Genomic DNA, 19,009 nt, shown 5'->3' with positions numbered 1-19,009 from the left:
ACCATAGATAAGGACCCTAAAACCAGCGAAGCACAGCGTTTTCTCTTATCGCAATTACACCTTGCCCTCTTGCCTCAGGTACAGCCAATTAAGCAAGGAGTGGATGCGCCGGCAGCCACTTCACATCGAGGAGGCCTATCAGCCGGCTGCAAACACACCCCATCACTGCAGAGGGGCAGAGAGGAGCTTGTTAAGCAGAGGAAGACACACTCAGTGAGCTCAGAAATGTACTGTCTTGCACTGCAAGGATATATACTGTACATTCATATGCTTCCCAAAACACCAACACAACATGCATGAAAAAAAGAAACTGAACGGCGTGAAAGAAGCTCTGGTGATTGATGAACAGTCTACCGGACAACTTCTTCATGGCTATGTTTCATAAAAAAGACCAAGGGCACAAAGACCTTGCACCAACACCTTCTCCTCTCACTCTCTCATCTGCATTTCATTCAATTTATTACTTCAGTCTTCTTTTTCACCTTTCATTGGGGAACGTCATTCACATTATTTGACTACTCAGCAACACAGAGACAGTTTGGAGGTGTGGGAGAAGGGAAAACTCATTAGGGTGTTTCAATGTGAGAGTTGGGGGGCTTTTAAGAAATGAAGAGATTAGGTCAGAATAAAAGGAAACTGTCAGGATGAATATAAATCTTTGTCTATTGTTAATTCTTATTTCCTTGTGTCTGTCCAGGCCCGACTCGAATTGTAAAAATGGCAATGAAAAATTGATCACTGAAGCCTCTCTGTGCTGCTTGTCAATGTTTCCTCCACCAGTGGATGGGGCTTAACCAGGCATAAGAAAATACACTCTGGGCGCTTGATCTGAACCACAACTTTACACTTCCCTGCCCTCCCCTTTCCTTGAGGTTTCAGAGACCAGACACACAGCGTGAAGTGTTTTGTCTACACCGTGTGATGCCACCACACCAATTTAGAGAGACAATTTCACCCCCAAAACATCATCCTTCATAGAGGGGAGAGCAAGTTCAGCAAGATCAGTATTTGTCACAGTACCACACTGAAACTCTGATGGAATGGAGAAATGTGCAGTGGGAGCATCTATAAGCACACAAAGCAGCATTACACAAGAATATAGGATGACACAGGAGGTGCTCTCATGATGCTGGCAGGGCAAATCAAGTGTTTGGCCACACACACATACACGAACCAATGCCCAAAAAAAAAACGAAGACATGAAAAAGAATACTGTAGATTGGCTCTCTTTCAACTGGTGTGATAAAGTGATTAAAGTGCTCCTTCAAGCCAAGGAAGCCATTAATAACAGCACAACAGAGGGGAGTCAAATTGAAAATAAAATGAAAAGAGAGGCTGAGGGGGCGATTGCATTTACTCTCTATGTAGGACTTCACAGTCTTACAATAAAGCTGGGATGAAACAAAGTGAAAATGATACTCCTTATTGGCTCCTTATTGAATACTATTGGAGTCAAAAGGGGGTAAATTGACTAAGTAGGTCGATGCAAAAAGCATGCAGAGAAAATATGCTTAATTTAAATTCTGATTGGCCACATGGGTCTGTGGATGCTGCTTTCATAATTGCCTTCGCCTGATATTTTCCCCATCGTTTCAGCATTTGCTGTGACATGCAATGTGATGAACAAGAAAATAGCTTCCTGGTGATGCAAACAGTGTTTTAGACTGGACTCCCCCCACTGTCGCTAACATTTGAGAATGGTTCCTTCCACATCAACACAATCAGCCAATCCACTGTGGCTGGCAGAGTCCAGAGCACAGATGGCTCTGAATCAAGAGTGCATGTGGCTGCAGTACTCACCACGCTCGCTGGACAGGGTGGTATCTGTCACCAGGAGAGAAAGAGAAAAGGGAGAAAAGAGGAGGGAGAAGATGATTAGAACATCACAGGTTTCAGTAAAAGTGGCACCGCTGGACTGGAGTCACAGTTAAACATCGGGAACAAAACAGATCAATTTCTGAGGATTAATGGGAAGTCACAGCCTATAGTCGGACAGTAACATTTACAGAACATAGAGCTGCTACTGGAGAAAATTTGCTGTCACAACCGCGTAGATGCTCATATTTGTCTCTGTCTATTATCCAGGCAGCACCATTTAACCAGAATACTGTTTGTTTTCACTCTTTTACCTCTTGTCATTGCCTCCAGCAATGGGATTCATCATTATCTTCAAACACTTGTTGTGATATCTATATTGTTCTTGTACTCAGTCGATAAAACACAGGAGAATTGGGGAATATTGCATATGCACACACTTGTGTACAGTTTTTGTGTGGGAGGTATTAATTCAGACCTTGGCACCACAGCCTGGTAAAAGAAAGAGGAGAGGCAGTGGAGGAGAGTTTGACATCTCTCTCCTGGTTGTCTGCCCTCCTCATGTCCTCCAGCATTGGGAGATCTGATTAGAAGCTATCTCGATTGCTTATTTTTAATTAAAATAATAATAATTAGGAGGCCTTGAAGCTGACTGAAACTTAGAAAAATACAAAGTCTGATCAAATGAACATGGTTCCTGAATACTGGGTCCCAGTATCCCAGTAGTGAGAATAAAGAAAATGAATGTAAGAGATAAGTAAAGGCTCTCTTGAGTTCCAAAGCTTCTCTCTCATCTGAGTAGTTTTGTTACCAGTCCAACACTTTTGTTGGACTAAAACTTTTGAAAAACTTCTGGATCGAATCCTTTTGGCTCTGTTTGACTACTCCTCTTGCAGGTTGACATTTGTCGCTTTGAAGAACGTTTCTTGACTTCTTTTGATCCGATTCCTGTGACATTTGGTCAATACACTGGTGTTCCTGCCAGGATGAACTGTAAAATGTTGGCAATCCTTTGCCTTTTTTAATAATTCATCTTTTTGTGTTTAATACTTTGGTTAACGATCCCTGAATAGCAAAACATGACTTACTCGTTAGCCTCAGCTTTAGTTTATGTTTGGTCCTTGTTAGCAAATACTAGTTAACACATGAAACTCAGATAACAAACACGTAACCTGTTGAACCTCAGAATATTAGCAATGTCATTGTGAGTATGACAGCATGCTGACATCTGCATGTCACTCAGACTGTGCTGGCTATAGTAGAACAGATTACTGCTAGCATGGATGTGGAGCACTGAAAGATAGACCATATGTTGTACGGATCTGTTTAGTAGATTTGATGAAGAGGGTGATGTGCTGATTGCTGACACACTTCCACAAATGATAGCCGTGAATGAATTGGGAATATTTAACATATGGGACGTATGGGTAAGTACCTCATATCCCACATATAATCACCACTTTACCACTGCCATGAATAGTAATGACAGTGTAATTCTCACATTTGGCAGCTTGTATTGACACAGACACATTGTCAACATGCCAAAAAAACTCTCACTGGCATTTATTTGAGGCCCAGACAATCAATACAGACACTATGGTAAACAACATTTTTCTTTTCACTTGCAAAAATTAGATTCAAGACTCTTTTTTTTAGATCTATATAAGCGATAAATAATGTATCTTTTAAAACGGGCTGTACTGAGCACCACTGTCTGAAGCAATTTACTAGAAGCGTAAGCTCGGTCTGCTGTTGCATTTACCCAAGGCAGATATCGATACACTGTCTGATAAATTATTCTAAACCAAAGAAAATGCATACCCCATTTGAGGATACTTCAACTGAATTGATTAAGAAACACGTAATGATCTTTACCATTTTATTTTATTTAAAATGTTTATTCATTTACTCAATTTTATCAGCTTGATGCAACGTTGTAGGACAGCTCTTGTCTTTTTGTGTTGTAGTTGTTGATATAAAAATGCATAAATTCCAGTGAGTAGTGTTTTTTTTCCCCCCACTCATGTCATAACATAATTCAGATTTATCCTAAAATCTCTGCAACTTTCTGACTTGTTTACAAAAAGCAAACACATTACTATCTAAATAAGAGTTTTGCTCCAAGACTGTCTCCATTCCTCCTCTCCATGTATAAAGGCACCCTACTCTATCCCAACAGAACTTCCCTCTGCACATGTTCAATTATTCATCTCCCTCTGTCAAGAATTCAGTCTTGCTAGCACTTGCCAGTATCCCCCACAAATTGGCAGCCAGGCTCATATTTGGCATATGGCGCAGAGCAGTGCTGCTTTTTCTTCTCTCTTCACTTGCCCTGCTAGCCCTCCCAAGGTTACTCACTAACACAAACACACGTACAGCCACAATGCACATGCACACGCCAAATGATGCAACTTGTCTGTCAGTTTGTATGTGAGACACCCCCCCATTGAGTAGCTGGGCATCCGTCCACAGCCTCTCTGCAACAGGTTTCAGTGTTTTCAACACTGCACATAGCTTAACAGCCAAATTAGACCGCAGCCCAGAACCCACATTACTGATGCATGATTTGTCGTCTCAGAAAATATTTGGAGCTAACGTGAACATCCGAGCCTCTTTAGTGAGCCAAATAAATGATGTATTTAATTTATGGCCCATTAACATTTATGTGCACCACAAACATTTAGGGATTTTAATGAATAATCCACTTTTAGTGTCATTGATATAGAGAACTTTGGAAATGTGATCTTAACAGCTCCTGTGAGGAGTTGTCATCTGTTCATGAAACAAACTAGAAATAATATTGAAGCCTCTTTATGAGCTATTATAACTAGTTTGATATAGTTATTTTTATGCTTGAAACCGCTGCCCTGGGGGAATGCGTCAGGCAAGTGGATTGACAACAAGCAGTGGAAAGCTACCTATAGCTGCTTCAACACAGTCTAAAAGGTCAATTTTAACATAAATTATATCCTCTTGCAATGTGGCCAATCATATTTCTAGCTCTTTCCAGCTCTTTCCCGAGAGCTGCCAGCCAAGGCTTTCATACAGTTGTTCCAACATCAATTGATGTACGAACCGGTAAAGAATGCACCAACTGAGCACTCGCTAGAATGCTATTGTACTTAAGACAAAGTATGCCACATATTTTGAACGTCTTTTTGCAAATCTCTCTCAAGTTAGGTATTAAAGAAACCCTAGATACATTTAAAATCATTTTCTTTCTCAATAAAAAAGAACGTTAAAGCACTGAAGCAGGTATGTGGCCTATGACTGTGACAATCTTGTGCCGCTTCTATTGCTTTTCTCCCCAGTGAATAAATTAAAAAATGTGAGAAGCATTCCGCATTCCTGCATGCACCACAGTATTCGTTTATATATATATCCCAAATTTGACCTGGTTTCTTAAAAAGCCAACTACTGTTTTACAAAGACTCATAGCAAAATGAGTGGTTGTGTGGAGTCACCCACATCCCAGAGAGGCAGAAGGTCACAGCCACTCATTTCTGCATTGCTGCCACAGAGACAATATTTTGAGCTCCCACAATGCTTCTAAATACATCTGCATTGTCTGTTCAAACCTTCTTCTGATCTTGGCAAGAGAACTTTACTGTCATCTGCAGTATTTATGTGTTTGTAACTGGTATTTCCACTATCAGGTAACTCAAAACCTTTAAAATAACTCCTGACAGAGAGCGTTGGTATGGATGATGAGTCTGAGGGAGCAGGATATTACACCCAAAAGTTGAGGGCCAGGAAATAAATAAAAAAATGATTTAATAATTTGCTCTGTGTTTGAACAACAATGCAGAAGTGTTTCTTCACGGCTGTCTAAACAGCTTCAACATGCATCCGCTCATCACCCTCACTGCTTTGTTAATTATAAACGATGAACTTGTTATAGGCCACGTCTTTGTGATTTTTGGTGTGAGTTTGCAGTTTGTCAAAGTTTAAAATAATCTAAAAATGCTGTTAACACTCTAAGAAAGTCTTATCCTGGAAGGTTGAGGAGTTTAATGAGATGTGGACTCCCTTTGTGAATTCTATGAACAGAATAGGAGCCTGTGATCAGGCAAGGGCACATGATACTGCTGCCCTTTAAGATGATTGATAACTTGTGATACAGCTAGAGTAACAAGGTTTAAATAATGAGAGTGAATGGTTGATGACCCAATGTAATACTTTAAACATGTATATTTTGAGTTTACATTATTGTTTGTTTTTGTTTTTTTAAATCACTGTATATAAATATTTATTTTATTTAACTCATTTTATTTTTCTGAATATTCTGGATATATAATTAGTTTTTTGTTTTTGTTTTTAGTGTCAATTGCGATTTTGCATTTTTACTTATTTTCTGTATATGTGTTTATTTTTTCCTTTTGCAGAGGATGATGTTTTATTGGGAGGCTTTTTATGATTATGGATGTTTGTGTCTGTTCATTAAAATGAACAAAACGTCAATAAATATATCTTTGGGAAAAAAAAGTCTCCTTATCATTTCAATTAAATGTGGAAAACATGAATTGGTGCAGCAGGAAGTATGCCGTCATCATAGAGAATGACTTCTCTCCCTCACTTTGATGCTATGACTGACTTCCAGCACTCCTGTATAATATCAAATTAAAATAGAAAAAGGCTTCAACAACTTCTGCTCTCATAGTCTTTAAACAGTTTTGTTTCAAAGACATACTAAATCAGCTCCAATCTTGGGTATGTTAAATAACACACACACACACCAGCCACCTGCGATGTGCATGTGTTGGGATTAATGGGAGCTCTATGTTTGCATGCAGATGGGTTGCCAAATCTTCTTGTTGCCACTGTGATGACTCATTACCAAAGAGCATTTTCAGCTAATAAATAATACATTTAAGAGTCTAATCAAATTGAACAAATGAGTATGTCTAGAAATCTATTAATCAGAGAGCAAACATGTATTTACAAATATAACACTGGCACAAACAATCAATTATTCATAAAGTGAATGCTGGGTAAGTGGGCTTCTTCCCGGGTGAGATGCTGCCATAATTGGAGTGGGACTACAGGAGTGCCGGCTCCTGTGTGTGTGTGTGTGTGTATGTGTGTATGTGTGGATGCCTGTGTGCCTATGTGTAGTGCTAGTGTTCCTATGTTAAGTGCACCCCCCCTGCAGAAACACTGACACACACACACACGCGCGCGCACACACACACACGCGCGCGCACACACACAAGCGCGCGCGCACACACACACACACACACACACACACAGACACACACACACACACACACACACACACACACACATACACACACACACACACACACACACACACACACACACACACACACACACACAAACACAAACACCTCCCCATGCGCCAAACTTCCCCCAAACACGACAAGAGCAGGCAGAGTCGGCTCATTACTGCCTAATGAGTTGTCTGATTAGTGCTGAATATAAAAGCCTTATTGTCAAGCGCTGTATGTTTATTTTGATTAATTATTGTACTAAAGTGACTGAATGGAAGCACAATGACATGGAGCATTAACGCTCTATGGTAATAGGGCCCTTGTGGAGGGAGAAGACGTACATTCAACCCTCAATGTGACACGTAAACCATGGCCACTGCACAGAGAGCTTTTAAATTAGACCAACAGATAGGAATGTTTCAATTCTGCTCTAAGCTCCAAACATGCAGTTCAACCTTTAACTCCATATGGTCGGATTATGCATCCCTAATCCAGGGCCCTGTGGACACTAATGCCTGATGTCAAGCATCAGGGTCACTTTAGACAGGGGGCTCATACTGAAGAGGGTCATTCCTATAAAACCACTCCAATATTTATTATTATTTAGAACAGAGTTATGTTCAGATGGTCATATTATGAAAAATATTGATGATACATTAATATAGGCCGTTGTTATAGTTAATTGAAATGAAACTAGTTTTAGGAGCTTCACATAATAAGAGTAGAATGATTGTATAACAATAATCACATTAGTGTGTTTAATTACATTTCTTATCTTTTGTTTAAATCATTTTTATTCTTTCTAAATTTTTCAAGCAGTAATAGACGTGTTTGGACCATAGGAACAGTTTCATAGTTTGAGGAACCATTGGAACCCTCCTCCTGTTTTTATTGATTCTGCAGTGCCGGAACTATTTTAGTTCCAAGAACCCTGTATAGAGGAACCTTTCTTAGCTCCTGCTTCAGAATAGGTACTCTCCCAACACAAGAGGCCTTTTGAGTGACGTAAGTGCATTTTGATTGGTCCAGCAAAAGAGCCAATCTAGTACCACCAACCACCATTTTAAAATCCCACAGTAAACTTTAGCAAATAACTGTAAATATCAGTCAGTAAAAAGTCATTCAAAATGGGAGAAACACAGCCAAATGCACCGACAAAGAAGGCTAGCAACTGTGGAACAGCTAAGGTCAGCCATCACCATGGCAGTACAAATGCAGACAGATAAAAAGCCCCGATGGTGTATAGTTCTCAGGGAACTCCCCAGTGATTAGTGGATAGTTCCTCTTCAAAAAGTCCCTGGAAGTTTTTGGTCCGAAAACACCTCATGACTTATTTAAATATGATAGATCATTCTAATGGTGACTTTCCCTTTTTTCACTAAAAATGTCTCCAAGTAGAGTTAAGAAACATTTAATAACCATACCCAGCATGGTATGACAAAAAGGGGGAAAGTTAAATCTGAACAAAAAAAAAACAATTCTAAAAGTTTTAGTTGTGGAAAAACAGAAAACAATTATAGTTGTGATGCCTTAACAGGCTTTTGCATTTTAAACTGTCATTACACATAAAAAGAAAAATGACTGCGTGTCTTTCAATATATTTTGCAGGGAAGTATTATGTGAGTGATCTGCTGCAGGATATGTGTTATTATTAACATCAGGCAGCACATTTAAAACTGAGATTTATAACTTACTTTCTTGACTGGTGGGATCAAAGTTTCGTCTTTGTAAAAGTTACTTTGTCAGCTTCCACATCAAACTTGCAGGTATTTCTCTCCTAATTATTCACTTTGATCATTTAGACAAACATGTATCCGGTTCAAAAGAAACGCTTCAGCTCAGATGAAGATGGGTTGACATGCTTTGAAGAAAAATGAGCTGTTAACACGAGTGCTGTAGCTACTGAGCGACTAATGTTGCATGAATAAATGTAGTCAGAGTAAGCTTTTCAGTGTGCCCTCACATATGCACGTCTCTTAACATTTAGACTTCTATTGAGCTGAATACAGATATACAAAATAAATGAATTCCAAAATGTTTTAAATGGCAGTAAATTGAATTCACTGGCTGTGAATGAGACTTATTTTCTTCTCCATAGTTCAGCTGTTTCTCTCTCCGGCCGTCATGTCTGTGAGCAGAATGCCATCAGTATGATCAGAGGGGGGGACTGTATTGCCTGGCCTGTTGCTCTTTACACACTTTAAATCAGAGGTAATGGGGCACTTCAGAAGACTGCTGTTACACACCAAACTGCCAATACACTGTAATCACTGAAGGCTTCTTTTCTTCTAGAATAATCATAGCTGACGTGAACTGCACTCTTTAGACTCTTCAAACTACTACGCTGATGGCTTCAGGCTGCACAGGGGATGTATTGACAATAAGTTAGAGAACAGAACTTTGGGATTAATGTGTTTTTAAATCAATCCCCCTTAGTCACAGACAATATTTCTCATTGTTCACACAGGAGAAACAGTGAAATCACACATAAACACAGCATGCCTACTCAGAATACACGTCTTGCCAGAGCTTTGCCATTTTGCCTCTTGTAAAACATTTTAAACAGATTAAGGTGTTAATTCAGTTTCCTCAAAAAGATGATAACCGCTAAATGTTTTCTATCAGACAGCCTATCAGGAGCTCATCCACCGCTGCTGGGTACGAGTTAAGAAGAGAAGCTGGAATGACTCAGTCCATCCTGCCAATAATGTTGTCAACTAGCAAAAATAGAGTCTTTCCAAATAAGCAGCGGATTCTTAGCTGCTTTTGCTCTGAGGTTTGAACAATGTGAGGATTACTTAACATGGTCAGCGTTGGGCTTGTTATTTAATAAGCTCTCTTTGTTTTTCACTTTCACTTTTAGTAGTTGTCAATTACATCGGCTGTGGTGTTCAGAGGAACAAAAGGCAGTTTCTCAATAAGATCAACAGAGGGAATACTAACAAGATGAGAAAACAACTCTGACTTTATTCAGCGAAACAGACAAACAAAGAGAGGATTTGGTCAGAATACTTTTTCAAGTGTTTTGTTTAAAGGTGCACTATGGAGTTTTGGGAGAGAAATGTGAAAGTTGGACACATTCACAGATTCTGTGACACAGTATATGTTCATAACTCTATCTACACAAACTGTCCTCAGAGGAAAATGATAAATGATAAATGATAAAATTCTACGTCAGAATTTACAGTTGGGGGCCCGCAACAGTGAAAGCGTAACACCCCTGATAGCTTTTTAGCTCCAAACAGTGTCCAGGGACTCATTCTGTCCTTTTAATAAAGTTTATGTATTAAGTTTACAAGATGTAGCATAGAAATGTTTCTCCGAGTTTCAAAACCAAATCTAAATAGTGCACATACTTAGCACATTATTGCTAACGTTTATAAACAGAAAAGTAACAATATATCTGTGTGAAACTAAACACTGAATAGAGTTACTACGAGGATAATGGCACTCTGGTGAGACTTAATCTAGTGTGTAATAAATAAGAATTCAAAGCGATGATTTCTGCCTTCCATTTTCTCCCCACAATGTCACATCGCAATAAAATGTTCATCATAACAGTAAAGGTTGATTCTTTCATATTTTTGCTTGTGTTAATGTATGCTCTATGCTGATAGGCCTTTAGATAAATTAAATCGAGCTACTTCTGAGGTATTTGTACTTTCTCTCAGCGAACATTAAAACACTTTCCCTGGAGGCTACATGCATTTAATGGGGTGACTCAACCTTAATGTTAATGCACTGTAGGTAGCAGCCGATTAATTTTTGTAGCCCGGTAGGTGGTTTCATTCCAGCATGCAAACATCTTATATGGAAGGACATTTGGCATCTGTGGGTGTGCATTGGAATGTATTTATATGCTTTGTCCACTCAATCGCAGCATTTTCAACCTCTGCTCTCTCTGATTAAATCCGATTGAATATGCATGCACCAAGCTCACTCATAAACACTGAAGCACCATGAATCACAATGTGTTATGCAGCGACTTGCACTCAAAACAGCCTCCCAACACGCAGAGACAGACATAGAGGAAAAGAGAGGGGAGGTGGGTGGGGGTGGGGGGGGGTCCCTTCAGTGATGAACGGGTGCTGACACAGCCAGATGTTCAGTTAAAATGCAGAGCCCCAATGAGGGATGGAGGGGGAGGCGATGACGTGCTATGGGGTCTTTAGACAGCCAAGTGCTGCTCTTTAGCCACCACCTATCACTTTTAGCAGAGTGTAAGCTATCTCACAGGATTTGCACTTGGTTGATCAGCATTTGTGTGTGTGCATGCGCGCGTGTGTTTGCGTGTGGCTGTTTTCACCTGGAAAACAGAGTACATAAGAACAATCAATTGAATGTGTGTGTGCGCATGCCTCCTAGTTTGTGTGTTAATGTTTGGAGGCACACAACTGTGATATACTGTCACAGTTTTCTCTATACATCGAGTGACTGATGACACACTGACACACACACACACACACACAGACACACTAACACAAACAGGGGCGGACTAGGATAATAACTCAGGTCGGGCGTTTTGAAGCCATCCCAGACCACTGGTCTACAATGTACGATTGTATAAAAGTCGTAGAGGACGGTTGATTCACACTGAACTATGTGTGAAATACGGGGCTGGGCAATTAATCAAGTTTTAATTTCAGTTTTGGCTTTCCACAAACATGGAAAAAAAGAGGATCAAAAATATACAATTACTGTGTCGCAATGTCACTCTCTTTTTGATCATAGGATTTGTCACAAAAATACAACAGTTTCAAGAGACACAGCTGTTCCAGAGTAACCTGTAAGGAATTACTTGTACAGTACTACAACTGGTACACCTGTACCAACAGATGGCGCTAGATTCCATTAACATTGTGATAAAGCTACTGATTCATTAATTAGCTGCAGGCTACAGTATGTCTGCACTGTCATTAGCTGATGCTATTTTTGACTGGCTGAATCACACGTCCTTCAATGTGATCACTCTGTCGCACACATCATTGCTATGATTTCATTCCTAGCAGAGAAACATGCTCACTGTGAACCTTCTCCGTTTTATCACCCTGTTATTAGCCAGGCTACTTAGCTAGCCATGCTGGGTATGAGTTGCCCAACCTGGCCCCTTACTGGCCAACAAGTCACTTATTTTTGATCCATCTCACTTCGTCTATGGCGAGGGCCTTTTTTCCTCTCTGCTTTACTTTTCCTTTTCTTGTGACTGTACGTTTCACCTGGCGATAATGACATCAATGTCCGTTGAGAAGCAGCAGGTAGTTAGCAGGACAGTAGCTATGTGCATCGCATGGGACGCTTTAATTTTTTCAACCACAGCCGGGAGACTGAGGCAACTCGCTGAGCACACTAAAGCAACCGCGAGAGTCCGCAAGAGCACTGGCATATAATGATTCATGCATTCAGAGAGGCCTATTCACTCATTCTTATTGTTCACATTGACTGCTCACGCCTGGCCAAACTGACCCTCAAGGCCACCTTTATCCTTTAACTAGCATGTACCGTCTAAAACTGCTGTTACTGATGAAGAGAAATATTTGAGAGATAATATTTGATATTTGGAGAGAAAGCCAGATCTTCGGCAAATAAAACCAAGTAAGAGTGTTTGAGAAGCTATCAGCCGAGACTTGTGGATGCTATCACATCACCAAGCAACAGCATCAACAGCCTGTCATCATCATCATCATCGCTGCTATCATCATCTTCATTAACATCATCTCTGTCAGCGCCTCTCCGCTGGCTCATATGGGCTCGCTGCAGTGAGCCATGATGGAGGCAGTGACAGGATGACAAGCGATAGACTGTAATGCATTTAATTTGTTGTTTTAAGATAACTTGAGTTGCAGAGACAAGCAGGTGGCACATGATGGGCCAAGACTCACACACACACACACACACACACACTCTCACTTTCATCCTCCCTCTCCTTTCCTCAGGCTCCACTCTCTTCCCCTCTCTCTCTATCCAAACTAATCTCATTTCCCAGTAGCTTGAATTGAATAAATGTCTGTCATTAAGACTGGTGAAGGATGGCAGAGGGCCTTGGGAGATCAAGAGTCGGTAGGTCGGGGAGGACTGAGGGTGCTTAGTGAGACTCTGTGGATCCACAGAGGCTGAGCATGAGATGATGAGGGTGGATGACAGAAGTCGACACTGATAAAGGGGCTCCATAGCACAGTGCTTTTTTAAACTCTTCCCTCCCTTCTACTTTTGCCCCCCCCCCCAACAAAAATGTTTTGCAGATAAACCATCATGTTGTGAGAAGAAGAGAGACTTCTGCAGCAGCTTGGCAGTTTCTTATCATTTACTCTGTGTCAGCTTATCACCCTCAGCACCAACCCCACAACACCCAACCTCCCAGAACCCCATTCAACCATTAAGCAAACAGAGAGCACAGCTGCCTGCTCACCAAGCAGCCAAACCCACCTCTTTTCCCTCATCTCCCCCCAGCTTCTATTGATAACCAGCCGCCAACAGGTACTTCGAGCTATTCCACATCCACCTGGGACTCATCCTTGCAGTCCAATCCCTCCAATGTGTGACTATTAGGAGGCAGCAAAAGGCTGCCATCAATCCCAGAGGTGTCTATTTGATGTGCACCACATGGGAATGCTTCACTAGTCTTAGCTAACCTGCCATGCTATTTTAACAATCTCCCCTGGGTCTGTTAGAGGTTGATTATGTGTCTGCTGCAGGAGCAGTGCTGCACATTATGAGATGCATGTTGACATGTAGACGGTGCTTCGGCAGTGTCCCTTTAATGTGTTTCAAAGCAGGTGGTTTGGCTCCGATTTTCAAGTAAACAAGTCTGGAAAAAGGCCAAAGAACCTTCTGACTGTGTGTTGATGTACCTCCTGGAGACGTAAAATGAAAAAAAAATAGAGCGCCTAGCTACTAATGGTAGTCAAACTGGTTAATTCAGACATCCCCTGAAAAGACCAGTGAGTGCATTTCGACAGTTGGAGACCAATATAAACTGGTAAAATGGAGTCAGACTTTGAAATGCAGCATCACACCAAACACACTCTTTCAGATTCACCTCTCACAGCTTCTAAAATGTCAATGGCCCATAAATGTCACAGTTCTATAAATACAGCATGGGTGTCATTGATGTTCTATTTATGAAACTAAATACTTTGATTATTTTTAATGAAAATCTGGGATCTATTTTACTGGATCTAAAAATCTGAACAACAAGAAATGATTACATTTATGAATGAGTCTGTATGGAACAGACACAGCTGAAAGTGAGAGCAAGAGATACAATAAAAAGCCTTTATGTCCAATGATTGTTTTCAAACACATTGGGGTCTATTTAATAGCATGTAACAAAAAGAAATTCAACATTATTTGGTTTTCATATCTCTGTGTTTCAAATGTCCCTGCATGGAGTTATTGTGCTACACTGTCCCTTTGTTGGAGGAAAGGAAAGGAAAGGAAAGGAAAGGGAAATGGCAGAAAGCAAACCTTAGACTCCAAGGTTTCCTCTTCAAGGCTTAGAGAGGCTCACCTCTGTAAGAGGTGATGAGCTCAGTTCTGGGCATGGATGCAGGGAGAAGGTCAAACAGAGCACTTAGATACGTGAAGGCGCTAAGTGGATAGAGAACACACTTTAATCCCCTCTTGTGAAAGACTTTAGTAGCACTTAGGGACACTTACTCTACAACACTTTTGCTGTCCAAAACTTTCAAGTGTGTGTGTGCAATGCATGTATATTAGTTTTTTTAAAAGTAAAAACACAATACCAAATCTAACAAACATTGTAAATGATAAAAACACTGAACAAATCATAGGGTATACAACTTAATTAACCTCTTTAGTTGCATTATGTACTGTGGTGGACAAAGTTCACAACTTCATTACTTGAGTCAAAGTATTGATACCCCTGGTCAAATAAGACTCCAATACAAGTGAAAGCTTGTACGGGAGTAGCCTATTATATTTCAAAATACTCAAGTAGTCAAACTATTTCTTAGGACACGCTGTAAGAATAGTTTCAACCTGCGATCCCATCCGTACAATACTTTGTTTAAAAAAAACAATTCTATGAATTTATCACACTTGATAAGTATACCAACTTGGACACTACAATTAAAGGAGTTGCTCCTCCACAGCACAGGCTGTACCTCTGAGGCATCTGATTCTCACTTTCTTTATTAAACTCCTCTAATTTCTCTCTGTGCTTCAAACTCTCTCTACCTCTCCTGACTCTCAGTGTCGGATGTTTGTTCCATATGTTCCATATGTGCTGTATTTGCATTTTTATGAGATGGCAATTGACTTGAACAACAAACACGATAAAAGTACTATGCAATTATGGTGCCCACTAAAGCCTCCATAGGGAGCAGATGCTTGTATTCTTATGTCATGCTGTCATCTGTCGGCGTAACCTCAGTGAGAGGAGCTTTTCAATAAAACCACCCTCTGTGGAGCAAATACAACGGCTCTGTATTATGGATGGCAGGAAGCAGTAAAATTCCATCATCTTCCAATCTCAGTCTCATGTAGGACCTATAAACTACAGCCTGATCTGCTCCAATACAGCTGCAGAAACTGGCCTTATATTTCGCTGTGTACTGTATTTGGAGAAAACACAGTTGTCCTCATGGGTCTCTGGAGGGACAGCATAAACTCAGATACTGATATAAAAGGCCTGCTTTTCCGTTTGATACACATCTTTATTTGATGCACACCATACAGTGCTGATGCACCTCTGTTCTGTCCATCAGAGAATTTGTTGAAAAATCTAACTCTTCTTTTCTTTGTTCAGGAGGAAAAAAAAACAAAGATAGGAAGCACCTAAGCGAATAGGAACAGGAGTTAGTCAGCTCCTGTGTTTATTTACTGCTGCGGTTCTACATTTCAGAAAGTACACTGCAGAATACTGTGCGGCTTCACGTTAGCTTCAAGTGTCAATTATTTTATTTATTGTTAAAAGTTTTAACCAAGCAAACTTTAATTATCTAACTTCGTGAGTCAGGGAATGAATTAGCAGTTGCGCAGGGTCGTATACTTTCCTTAGATTGCTGGCTGGCCGTACACAGGCATTTATGTGTCAACACAGGACAAACTAAGGCAGACAAACAAGCGCTCCAGCCCATCTAATAACAGCCGAGCTTATCAGCCGCCTCTGCCTCCTCTAATTTTCATCAGTTTTGACAAGCCCATTAAATGAATCTGGGACCAAAAATAAACATGTTTTGTTGAGCTGACGTGACAGGCAGTGATCACACCTCCCAATGTTGAAGAGAGAGATACGGGGACTTTTAATTAAAATGCACCCCGCATGTACATCAGCCTGAACATGATAAACAGGACTTTTGCTTCCAGCGCGCAAACTGGACAGAATTCTGAGGGCAGCTCATGACATATGACACAGCATGTTACTGGTGATCATTAACAGGGCTGCTTGAATATTTTGGAAGATTTATGTTGAGTGATGGTAGAAGGGTTACACATTACAGTCCATTTTCTGCCTTCACACTGCACAATCTTTAGGTTAAAGCACTCATCATCAAATACAAAAAGCAGGACTTTATCTCCTTGCCACCCTTCACAACATGTCAATCCTCCAGTCTTCCAGTACGCTATCTTAAATAGGCCTGTCTGTAGCACTCTCCAAATTCAAACAATGTGGAGATACAGTAGCACAGCCTTCAGAATCCTCTGTGGACTGCGAAGGACAATACGGCTGCAGCAGAGGCGATGTCAGCACTCGGGGCCATTGACAGCCAACACCTTTTTTTCTCAGGATGACATCTTTATCGGTGGGCATTGTCATCCCCTGGAAAAAACACAAAGGCACCGTCGCGTCTGTCAGTAGCACAAAAATCAGTTTCCATGACAACACCAGTATCCAAACTTCCAAGTCAATTCTGTCATAGAGGCTGACATAAGGTGAGCTATCAGTGCTTTTCTCCCATCTTCATCTTGTTTGGGCTGCCTTTACTTTGATGCGTTTGCCTCCTGTTGAGTTGTCATGTGTCATCACTGCCCCTATCATTCTTCCACAGCTTTGTCTGCTACTCTCTCTCATTTTCCTTGCTTTGATAGCTATTTATTACCTAAAGTTGGACCCCTGGGTTAACATTGGAAACATAAGTGAAGAAAAAGAAGCACTGACAACTAAATTATTCCAAATTAAAAAAAATTCCCCCAAAGGCATGAGGGTCATGATCTCAAATTTGTATGTCTGCATTGCTGAATATGGACTTTAATGGAATGGTTATGCAAACATGTTTCTCAGTTTTACTCTGGACTTTGCATTCCTGAGATGCTTTGAAGAGGTCTATGACATAATTTGCCAGGAGAGCCTCTTACTCATCCTAAGTATGCAGGAGAAACTACACCTGTGTGTACGAAAAGATATGAAGAAGAAGGAGGGGCAAAATTGAGTTGAGGCTCCTTGGGCAAACATTCTCCTATTTTTTCTTTATCCTTGTTTGCCCTGCTCTGAGTAAATGTCAGGCTGTGCTGGCAGGAACAGCTTATTATAAAAATCCAAACCTGAAGAATCTTACCCCCTCTATGCTGAAATGCACCGATACTGAAATTTGGAGAGAAAAAACTGCAGCAAGCAGTCTCATCATCTTTGCCATGACAGTGGTCATGGTGAGGCAGGGCAAAAGCTGTTGCCCAGTGCCAGACCTGCCACTACTCTAAATTGTGTCTTTTAAAATTAAATGAATCATTACAACTGCAGCATGAAAGAACATAATCTGGCCCCATTTCAGCCATTCTCCTATGGGAACTGATTTGGGATCGCTTCTGAAGATAGACAATCAACAATGCAGCATTCAGCTTTCAGGCCACCCTGCTGAAAGGCTAGAGGGATACAAGAGATCAATGGAGATAAATTAATTACTACACTGCCAAATGGGAATTCTGTGTGGCCACACTTACTATAGAAACACAAAACTGCTCGGCAGTCAACATAAATTATATTGAAGCTAATGTTGAAAACAGGGATTCCAGTGACATGTCATGATGGTTTGCTGACATCACTGACATTAAGTAGTAGCTATGCAGAGAAGAAGATGGTTGCAGGAGAGTCATAAGTGTGGGTTTCTGCAGCAATGCTTGGATTCTGAGGCCACTGAACAAAAGGCTGGCTTGCTGAGGAGGGCTGTGTCTCATTAATGTGAGTGCTACTCATACAAATTTATGATATGAAAGCTATTAAGATGAGACGTAAACTCGATGAAAACAAGAAAAGGAGAGGGCCAATATGATAGGCTGCTGATGCACTTTTCGCTACCTAGCAACCCCACCCCCTTCCCCAGCCGCCACCCACCTCGTTCCACAGTAAGTCCACAGCGGGGCTGGGCTGCAGATGTACTTCCTCCTGGCACGCTCATCTATAAAGAGAAGCTGTGTGCCGGCCGGCTGCCTGCCTGGGGGCTACATTTGCGACAACACTAATATCATAGAGGCAACCAATGAATTCCTAAAGAGCACAATCTAGAGAGAAACAACCCCTGCTGCTGACATGGCCCTGGCACTTGCCTTCCTTCCTGCAACTTACGCAAGCAATATTCCAAGTTGCTGTTTTGCTTTCATCAAGTTTTCCATTAAAAGTGGCATTTCATCTAAATCAAGCCCTTGGGGTGGGAGCCCAGACAAAAACTAAAGGAGTTGAGGGATGGGAAAATTCTCACCTACAGTACAGTGGCATGCACGTGTGCCGAGTCAGTGCACACAGGCCCGTGTGTACGCCCGCAGCACCTAACTGACTCCATAATCACAGAGAGTGCCATTATTTGTTGCCATCAGAGCGACATCAAAGCAATTACATGTGTCTCAGCATTCAGTGTGGTTATTAAAGCAAACAGCACGGCCATTTATCTGAGATGTGTAAACATCACAGCTTTCTCTCCCCTTTCTGTCTGCTCTTACGCTGCAGGCCCACACTGCTGAAATCAAATTCATAACTATCCCAAAGCAAGGTGTGTGTGTGTGTGTGTGTG

The 19,009-nt window shown here is 41.0% G+C and overlaps 1 protein-coding gene across 2 annotated transcripts in view; it reads right to left on the bottom strand.

The window, feature by feature from the left end:
• Positions 1-19,009, bottom strand: part of cdh4 (cadherin 4, type 1, R-cadherin (retinal)) — a 198,150-nt gene that overhangs the window by 111,559 nt on the left and 67,582 nt on the right. For both annotated transcript variants that reach the window (XM_029277329.2, XM_029277330.2), the window contains exon 3: positions 1,801-1,824. In XM_029277329.2, coding sequence (XP_029133162.1) covers positions 1,801-1,824 — 24 coding nt within the window. The remainder of the gene's footprint in view (positions 1-1,800; positions 1,825-19,009) is intronic.

The sequence above is a fragment of the Labrus bergylta genome, chromosome 5, assembly GCF_963930695.1.
Source record: "Labrus bergylta chromosome 5, fLabBer1.1, whole genome shotgun sequence".
Lineage (NCBI taxonomy): Eukaryota > Metazoa > Chordata > Actinopteri > Labriformes > Labridae > Labrus > Labrus bergylta.
The sequence above is the reverse complement of the archived record's forward strand: the minus strand, read 5'-3'. Positions and strand labels throughout refer to the sequence as shown.